The sequence below is a fragment of the Centruroides vittatus genome, unplaced genomic scaffold, assembly GCF_030686945.1.
Source record: "Centruroides vittatus isolate TY-2023 unplaced genomic scaffold, ASM3068694v2 contig_1521, whole genome shotgun sequence".
Taxonomy (NCBI): Eukaryota; Metazoa; Arthropoda; class Arachnida; order Scorpiones; family Buthidae; genus Centruroides; species Centruroides vittatus.
The window spans coordinates 25,952-36,401 of NW_027120942.1; the positions used below are offsets into that span (position 1 = coordinate 25,952).

Sequence of the window (10,450 nt, forward strand, 5' to 3'; positions counted from 1 at the left end):
ATAAATATTGTCTATACAGTTTCTAAAATATTGTTTTTCAGCAAGAACTATATGAGAAATATAAGCCAATTTTCAGAAACATTTTGAATTAGTAGGGTAAGTAAAATCGTAATTCACATTTCCATGCCTATATTCTTTAAAATGTTAATGTTTTTGTTTTATCTAAAGTGATTTAAAACATTCATTGCATTTATCTAGAGCAGCGGTCGGCAATCATTCTGACTTGACGGACCACTAAACTCACAATTTTGAATTCCGCGGACCATTATTATTATGAACTTTTTTAAACGATTTAAAATCTGTAAAATAATGATCATAAAAGTTCAATTTTACTATATTAATATGAAACTCGTTTGTTTAATTATAACAAATTAATGGAAGCCTAAAGTTCATTGAGGCTTGTTTGAAATGGATTCTTAGCATTTTTCTACCAAGGACAACAATCGCACTCACAATAATGTTCATTGTTTATTGATAACAGTCACTTCGTATTTGGTTTTAGATTCGAATAAAAACCCTCAATGAGTGAAAAAAGCAAGTAAACAATTTGCGGTTTTTTCTTGTAATTCTTCGCGTAACCTTCAGTTGATCGATGTCGAAATTTCTCCACGGACCACCCAAATTTTCTCTGGACCAGCAATGGTCCGCAGACCACCGGTTGCTGACCGTTGATCTAGAGCACTTTGTGCAACATATCCGTTAAGATAAACTAAAATATTTTTGTCTACATAAGAAAAATTTCTAAGTTTGTTTCTACTAGTTTAAAATCATTGAGATGTTCATCATATTCTTCAGAATTTTTTTTTGGAACTTCATCTTGACTATCAGTAGGATCAGTAATTAAATCTATACGAGTCCGCATAAGTCGACAACCCAAGGGGAAGTGGAAATGTGTCGAGTTATCCGATGTGACGACTAAAGCGAAGTTGGAAAAAACCACAAAACTACAATTAGGAAAATACAGTAGTATAAGCTTACGATACATTGTGTCCTCCATTTACAATTACTCTGTAGATGAAAAACTGAAAAATTCGTTTAGTGTTGCTTGTTTTGAGCACTTAACTGTCTCGACTTTCTTTTTCAGCGATCACGAACGCCTTGAAAACATCATCTTCGCAATTGTCAATTGTTGGCAAGTAATGTCTAAGGATTCTTAATGCCTCTAGAATGAGAAAATGCATAATCAGATTCTGGTGTGACGTTGATGTAGATTGTATTTTTTCTTTTGGGTGTACTGTAGATTACTCCCTATGGAATTTCAGAACTTTGATTATATATTTGAACTCAGGGACCGAGACGAGTTCAACGGTACCCTATTTTTGGACCGGAGACGAAAAATAAAAAAAGTTATCACACTTTTTTAAGTTACCATACTTTTTTAATGCTCTCATGCAGACGGCACCGTAGTTGCTAGTATTGCCATCTTGCGGTAAAGTCTGCAAACCGTGACGTCGGACTACGGTCATCTCCCGGAGCGTTAAACACGCGATACGAGAGCGGAGAGAGCGACGCGACTCCCTATCATCGCGCGATCGCCAGAAAAAAGTATGATAACTTTTTTATTTTTCGTCTCCGGTCCGAAAGTAGTGTATCGTTGAACTCGTCTCGGTCCCCTGAGTTCAGACATATACCCAAACACACGAAATTCCATAGGTAGTAATCTATAGTATACCCTTTCTTTTTGCTTATCTGTTATTATTTTATACATAAAAATACATAAAATGTTAAGGCATTTTTATTAATATGTATTCTTACATATATTAATAAATAAATCGACTCCCCTCCTGAAAAAAATGAGTTCGCATCACACGTGCGGAGTGAATTCATTTTTTCGGGAAGAGGTGACGACTTATCAGAGTGTGGGACAGCAAAAGTATGTCGACTTATCCAGTGGTGACGAGTTAAACGGTGTCGAGTAAACCGGAGTTTTTTAACATTAATGCCTATGTAAGTCGGCCGGAACCACAGAAAAGTGACTACTTAACCGATGGTGTCCAGTTATCCGGGTGTCGACTTATGCGGACTCGACTGTATATAAAATTACATGTCCTGATGACTGACTAACTGACTGATACAGTAAACGTTTCGAAACATAATTTTTAAGAATCTATTACTGAAATTTAGTATACTATACTCGGCGCAGTGACATTCATCGGTCTAAACGAAAAAGTGTATGTGAGATGACTGGGATTAAAGGCGACAATGAGAGTTGACACATGGATCACACTATTATAATTTAAAAAAAAAAAGTTAAATTATTTATGACAAAAGTAGTATAAAAACGTTTTAAAAATATAAAAAATAGCTGAAAGACATCGGATCTACGTTTACAGGTCGCCTTCCATTTCTTTCATCTGACATAGACCCTTCCTGGGCAGGCTGATCATGTATACTCTTTCGCTGCTCGGATTATCATATTGATAAGAATCTGGAATACATGAAACATTGTAATATGAACAATTGTTTCGTAATTTATAGATTTTATATTTTCTGAAACAAAATATTTCTTTCTTTTATCGTTTTTCGACGGTCATTTTTATACCAAATTTAGGACGAAGAATGACGTCAGCTGATTCGAAAATCTTATCTCTGTGATCTAACGATTTCACTCGAAAATGTCGAATAACATTGGATAAAACTGTCTTCATCTCCCTCATCGCAAATCTTTGTCCTGAAGAAAGGTGAATACGTCAGAAACACAGTAAGGCGTTTGTCTCGTGACACAATTACTCACCTATGCAATTGCGTGGGCCGGCAGAAAACGGCACAAAGGCAAAAGGATGACGTTTCTCACAGTTTTCTGGTAGAAATCGATCCGGATCGAACACTTCGGGATTTTCGAAAACCGTTGGATTATGATGAATCCCATAAATGTTTATTACAAGGGATGATTTTGCCGGCAAGATATAATCACCTGAAAGAAATTTAATTGTTTTCAATGAAATTTATGCCGTTGCTGTAAAATGTATTTACTCTCAAATTGCGATACATACCTACTTTCATATTGGAAGGATTCTTTCTGAGTATGACGGGAATCGGAGGATAGATCCTAATTGACTCCTGAAATTACTCCGATATTTCAAAATAGTTGCCGAGTATTTGATAACATAATTAACTTTTGTATTTTGAAACAGAATTAACAAAATATAAAGTCAGGTTGATGCTCTTTATATGCTTTCTGTTACAGATACAAGAGAAGTTTGTATATAAGATAAAAAAGGAAAAATATGAAATGTATGTCATACGTATATAGGTATATGAGATACACGTTCACAATAGTAATATTTGCTTGCTTTTTGCAGTTCTGTAAACAAAAATAAATTATTGAGGACTAAAGGAAAAAGGCCAATAATGCGTCGGGCGCCAGTTATGTTCGCTACGCCACTGCTACGGCCTACACCATTATTAAGAAAAAGGAAGCAATAAAAGCAAACACTGATAAAGTTGTAGCAACTTTGCCTCCAGGAGATCGCATATCTTGTAGATGATGAAAAATTTCCTCCATTTCCTCCTGGTGTAAATAAATAAGAAGCAATTGGCTGGTGATATTATTTCTGATAGTATTATTTGTAAGTAAACCAGCTGCATACCCCCCACTAAGGCACAGAAAAATTCAATTTTCATTTTATTACACAAAATTTATTATTTTATATATTGCTCTCGTGTTTTAATTTATGATTTAAAACATGTAATTCTGTTATTTTTATCTTACATTATGCGTACTTGCAGTTTACATTTATCGAAATGTAGTATCGATAGTGTATATATAGTATAGTACTATATACGCTACATCGATACTATTTAGTGTTTGGGAACGGATTAATTCATTTTTTGTTATTTGTAATGGAGAAAATTGATTCGAAATTCGAAGAATTCAGAGTTAGAACTGCCTGGTGGATCGAATTAAATTCAAAATATGAGGCACCACTGTGCTAAAAATATTTACAATTCTTTTAAATAAGATTCAATTATTTAATTCTACAATGACACAATTTCCTTTAAAGTAAAGATTTTAATACCTTAAGTTAAAGATTTTAAGATTTTTAAATTTGATTAGCGGTGTCTGTTACACAAATACAGTATAATTATGAATGAAGTTTCTATTGAAACACGAGTTCTTTTCTTTCCAGTGAAAGTTCTTCATTACTAAGTTATATTAAAAATTGGTTATATTTATTTAAATAACAAATAAAAAGTAAAAGGTATTAAAATTTAAGCAAATTTCGCTTTGTTTATTACGAAGAATTAAACTAATATTTCTATGATTATTTAAATTAAGTTTTAAACATTTCGAAATTTAATATTCATAATATATTATTTTACTAAATATGTATCTGGTGGTAAAGATGAAATAGAGACATTTTGATTTTTTCTAGACACTAAAAGAAATGCTCTACAACGCTCGCATCGAGCGTTGTAGAGCATTTCTTTTATAAGTAAACGAAGGATATTTCATAGGTGATATAAATTTAAACCAACTGTTGCAAACGTCAAAGGACCGATAGCGAAAAACATGGCGATAATCCGCGTATTTTGGACGTAATTATGACCGAGCCTTTTCCAACTGACGTCACTGTCACGAAAAGTTGCTACAGTAAATAAGTTTATTATTTGAACGCCAAGATCAAACAACTCCGTTCAAAACTTCAGACAGTCAGATACCGCCACGATAACGCGCCCAGCACATATAACAATGATGACCTCAGAGTTGCTAAACAGTGATTCATGCCAAATAATTGCCATGTACTTCGCGTCTTGAACAACGTTATTGCCAATATACAGTTCAATGGCAATACACCAAGTTCGAGCCTTTGATAAAAACAAAAAAAACAACAAAAAAAAACAAAAAAGTTATTCTAAGCCGACCGGATTAAAAGCTTGCAGCAAAGGTGGCGAGATAAATTATTATTGGTTGTAATTATTGTCTAATAGAATAAATTTCCATCTTTTTTGAGTTAATTATCAACAATGTATTTTAAATGTCTAAATTTCATCTTTCACCCTACTAGGCGTCCAAAAGTAAATTCTTACCTTGACAACACATTCTAAATATTTCATTTTTTTAAGCTCATCGGACGTAATAGATTTATTCATATCTTCAGCAAAAATGTCCTCCAGCTCCTGGTACACTTTCTCTTGTATATCAGGATGCAGTCCGAGCAGATAAAGGGTCCAACTAATTCCCATTGCAGTTGTGTCGTGCCCGTAAAAACACAATTTTTATACAACGCGAATCTCTCATTTCTAAGTTCGTAAAATGAAACTCATTTTACTCCGATCATGAAAGTGTCGACTTCTTCTCTGATATCCTCTTCGTTGAGACTTCCATCCGTTAAATGATGATAAAGTAGTAAATCTAGAAATGCTCTCTTCTTCTTCACTCCCATAACTTTCTTCTCTTCTTGAAAGTAGTCGATTGTTTGCATGTCTTTCAGTTCTTCGATCAGTTTCTGTTTCCTTTCTTTAATTACCTGAATTATTTCCATTTTTTAATTACATTAATGGTTTAAGAATAAAATAAAATAAACTTGCCTTTCTGTCAAATTCGTGAACGGTTTGAATGCCTTTGTAAAATTTTATTCCTAATGGACTCAAGTTGAAAATGGGACCGAACCAATACCAAGGCTTTTGCGATCCATTGAACAATTGCGGATGTTATACTGAATTATAAAACACAATGTGGTATATTATAAATGCTTCAAGTAACTGAAATATTTTTCATACTTTCAAAAATACTTTAAAATTTTAAGCTATTAAACAAAATTTCTTTTTTACACTTCGTAAAATAGTTTTGTCATTAGATTAATCATATTTAAAATACGAGAAAAAGAAATCATTTTAAAAGTTGAATTTAGTTTACTCATTGTTACAGTTTTCATTTATAAATCTGTATTTTAACAAAAGTCGTGATAACGCTATGGGCGTATTGAAAATCTTAGCGCGCTGCCAGCACCTGTCAGCGCCTCCGTCCAAAATCTCAGGCAACTTCCGGTTACTGTCAAAGTGCTGCAAGCGTGTTTTTCTTTGCTCGGTACGCCAGCAAACAAGGTGGCAGCCACCATGACGCTCGTAAGAGCGTAAGAATTTTTCGTTGACAATTTTGAATTGTCCATGAACCCTGAATAAATTAAAATTCAATTAGTAGATTAATAGAATATTTTAATATACTAGTATATTTACGTAAGACATTACATACAGTAATTAATTTTAGTTGTTAAAGTGTAATCTTAAGATTGATTTAATTATTTGAAACTGCTACGAACATTTAAAAAATCATCATTCCTATTTTTCTTTTCGAAATATTCATTTCACATTAAGCTGTTTTCGGTAAATAAGTTCAAAAATAAATTTAACGTAACGTGGAAGTCCACATCGTTTGCCTTTTTTCTTGTTCTTCTTTCCCGAAATTCCTGGCAGCCAGCGTAGAAAACGACGGCAGTTGCGTTACTTCCGGCAGCATCTCACTGTATTGATGCTGAGATCTTCAATACGCCCAACGATTTGAGGGTTAAGCAGGTGAAGGGAGGCAAAGTTTAAAATGTTAACTTTGTTTTGAGAAATATTAGTCCAATTCCTGAAAAATTAATGTTATTTTTCTTTCACTAGGATCATTAAGAATTTTTTTATAGTCTAGTCAGATTATTTCGCCCTTCGACACCAGCTTCATTTCTTGGGGGTTTGGACGAATTGGAGAGTCTCTAACAAATACTTAATAATGAAAGGGTAACAATAAGAAATAATTTATTTCATACTTATCGCAAAACTATCTTATAGTCAGATAGTTAATGCTGTTATACTAATATGCTTAATTGCGTAGTTAAATGTAAATTCGTATTTAGAAAATATTTAGTGTATTTTCCCCTCATAGAATATTCAGTAAATGGAAACCGTTTGGTTTTTTCTTAGATCCACAGGACACATAATGCAATCTGTATTCCATGCGAAAGTATGTAATAGCAGAAAACTACGAGTAATTTGCAGTAGAATTCTATCCATGATATAAAAATCTTTTACAGTCAGTTAAAATTACAAGGTCGTTTCTCATCTTTGATCCATTGTCACCTATTGCAGTTATGACTACTCGTAATAAAAAGCTCATAATATCATAAAGTAATCGATAGAGGTAAAGAAAAACCTAAATAATAATTACATGGGAATTAAAAAAATAGCTAGAAAATCCTTACAGTTATTCAGGGAACAAGTTATAAATAGATTTAAATGGAAGGGAATGCAGATTTGTCATTAACCGTTTTTTTAACTTACTCATCAATGGCAATGGCGTAATCAGTACTAGATCTGTCTTGAGTGTTGATTTGAACTCCCATTGCTAAATCTGTAAATAATAATAATACATCTATAGAATAACATATTGAATCACTACATCTTTCTTACTACGGTTGCCTGTTTTAACAGTAAGAAATTTCGAACATAATATGATCTAATTTCAAAAAGTACTAAGCAAAACAAAGGCTTCAGACAAACTAGAAACATTTTTCTTTCTTTTGATGATTACGAAGACGACAAGACATTCCAATGGATTGAGGCGTCAGCCTACCGCTCCGAGGTTTCGCAGTAGCATTCAGACTAGCAATCAGAACTTTTCATCGGCTTACGTTCAGAATATGTCGGCTCTTTGCCTCATTATTCTGCCTCCTGCTATTGACTGGGTGACCCCACGATGTGTATGATTAAAACAGGCCGTCTTATTCGCAGAATGAAAACGAAAACCAAAAATTTCGAAATGAAAAAATTGTGAATTTACAATAACATTTTCAATTTGTCGTGATGAAGAGAGAAGATAAAAAAACACACTCCCAACTGCTCGTTCATTTTTCGGAACATTTTCTAACCGTTTTCTTTATTCGAGCATCTTTCAAAACTAACTGAAATACCGAATAGTTGGCAACTTTTCTCGCATGTAAAGATTGGTTAATTGACCGTTACCTCCAATAATATCCAAAGCGCACAGACTAATGAGCTCGTCCATAAGAAATTCTTCATTTTCCTTTTTCTTCTTCAACTTTTCAATTAAGATGGTTGACTGATCGTTGAAAATCCGTTGAAAGTCTTCGAGAATTCGAAAGTGAAATGCTGGCGTTAATAATTTTCGACGGTGTCTCCACTTATCATTCGAACTGTTGCCATTGTAAACAAATAATCAATACTTTCATTTACCTGAAATATTCAATTACTTTGTTACCTTGTTAGAAGACCCGTTCCTAGCCATGGATGAAAAATATTATAAATCCAATCTTTGTTGACGGCAGTGTAACTCTTCAGTACTTCCTTTATAAAATAATAAATTGTTACGGTTACAAAACACTGAAACAGTATGTGATAAAGCAAATATACCTGAGCCATTTCGGGGTGAGATAATAAAATATAATTATAGCCGCCCCACGATAACTTCATTACTTTTTCTTCTAAGAATGCCAAACGTGCACTACTCAATATTTGAATAAAAACTAGAAAAGTTATTTAATAAATAGAGCATTTACTTTTACTCGTCGTTATTCGAAAAGAAATTTATTAATAATAAACTTTATATCGTAGGATATACCGTATTTTACGGACTATAAGACGCTACAGACTATAAGACGCACCGTAATTTTTAAGCAATTTTTTTAAAAAAAAATACCTATAACACGCTACGGACTATAAGATGCACCTGAATTTTGGAGGCAATTTTTCGAAGAAAAAAGTGTGTCTTATAGTCCGTAAAATACGGTAATTTAATACTTTGGAATTATAATTACACGTGCCACAAAGTTTTCGATAATCTTGCGCTTTTACTGGACAGAAAATCAGATTCCAAAGAATGGACCAACTGGGGAATTTCGGTATTTCGTTGCTGGATTTGTTTTTAATCTTTTTCTTCCAAATGTAGAGACCTTGGAGAAACATTGCAAATCCTTTAGCTAATTTACATTCATAGACACTTTCTATTTTGAATACGACCATCCATTTTCTCTGGCTTACGTTTTCGATGGAAAATTCGCTTTAATTTAACATAATTATGTATTATACTTCGGTTGATATTAGAGGTCGAAATAGAAGGAAGGAGAAGGAGAGACGAAGAATATCGTTGAATAAAAATATAAAAATATGGGCTGGTGAGTTGATAAGAATAGTTAGAAACATAAAATCGTTTGTTGACGTGATCGCTGTATGCCAAATGGAAACAGCACTATAAGAGGAAGTTATTTTATATCCTTTAATTATTTCTCTCAAATTAATTTAGTTTTATATAAATAGGACGCTACTTTTATTATTCATATTGTACAATACATGCATAATGTATTATTCACATTTTACTACAGATAATCGTCGTTTTTCTTTTGCATTCTGCTCCAAAATTTATTTAAAAAATTGAAAGATCTGTCTAAAGTTTCTAACGGAAATTATACAAATCTGAAAGAACAGAATTATCTGAGATGTTTTATATTCTTAAATCTTTAATCGTTATCAATGAACATGCTGCCACGCTTCACTTAGCTGGTGTCTTCTGGAAGTTGAATAAATCGCTATATCAGAACTAAAAAATATGGATCGGTATATTAAACGGTTTACGAAACTGCAACGGAAAATGAATGGACTTTTATGACACTGTCGTAAAGTTCGGGAAGAAGAAAGAACGCTAAGAAATCTGAACACATTAACGAGATTATTATCGAAAGCTTCATCTATCACCCATACCCAACAGGTAGGTACAGTACTTCTCAAACATCTCCCTCTGCAGTTCCTGATAACTTTATTAAGTACTGCGACAAGTGACAATGAACAGCTGGTTTGAAGAATTCATTGACTAAAATATTGATCTAATGTCCTTATTCAAATGTATGAGCTTCAGTTTTTTCGTTTACAGCATTTTAATACTTTTGTCTGATTGTTGTATTCGTACAAAAGATGCAAATAAAAGCGAAGTAATCTAGTTGGAGTTTTCTTTGACGAATATTGTTTATACACTCGGGCTACCGTGTTTTTTGTATAGTGAAACTTGCTAAACTTCCTTCTTAATTTCCTCAATTCGAAATCAAATCAATACTTCACATAGAAACATTTAATATTTTATATATTATAACACCTATAATCTTTATGAATAAACCAATAAGAATTCGTTTACTCCTAACAGAACAAATCTAATAATACTTCACAAAATAATAATACAAAAATACTTTTTATTTAGATATGTCTCACATTCGTTGCAATCATTAAAAGAAAATTGTCAACTGAGCTTTATAAACTATAATTTTGAGCAGTGAAAATTGCAGTTAAATTTGTTTACTTCATTTTAATATTGAGTAAATTTTTCTTGGTTTAATATGTAACATAAGAAACCAATAAAAATTTAGTTAATCAAAGAATGTTATTACAGTAGAGACTCGTTAATCGGAACCTGGTAATCGGAATCGCCGGTAATCGGAACGATTTTCAGTTGGACTGTGTCGTG

General features: G+C 32.8%; 1 protein-coding gene across 1 annotated transcript; it reads right to left on the reverse strand.

Moving 5' to 3' along the window:
- Positions 1 to 2,326: 2,326 nt before the first annotated feature.
- Positions 2,327 to 8,904, reverse strand: LOC136968764 (cytochrome P450 4c3-like). Its single transcript, XM_067262797.1, has 12 exons — positions 8,757 to 8,904; positions 8,353 to 8,465; positions 8,201 to 8,286; positions 7,945 to 8,135; positions 7,264 to 7,333; positions 5,592 to 5,660; positions 5,533 to 5,536; positions 5,275 to 5,471; positions 5,032 to 5,206; positions 2,994 to 3,060; positions 2,735 to 2,914; positions 2,327 to 2,671 (listed from the first exon to the last, which is right to left on the reverse strand). The coding sequence occupies exons 1-12, from the start codon at positions 8,902 to 8,904 to the stop codon at positions 2,514 to 2,516; spliced, it is 1,458 nt and encodes a 485-aa protein (XP_067118898.1). The 3' UTR covers positions 2,327 to 2,513.
- Positions 8,905 to 10,450: the final 1,546 nt, after the last annotated feature.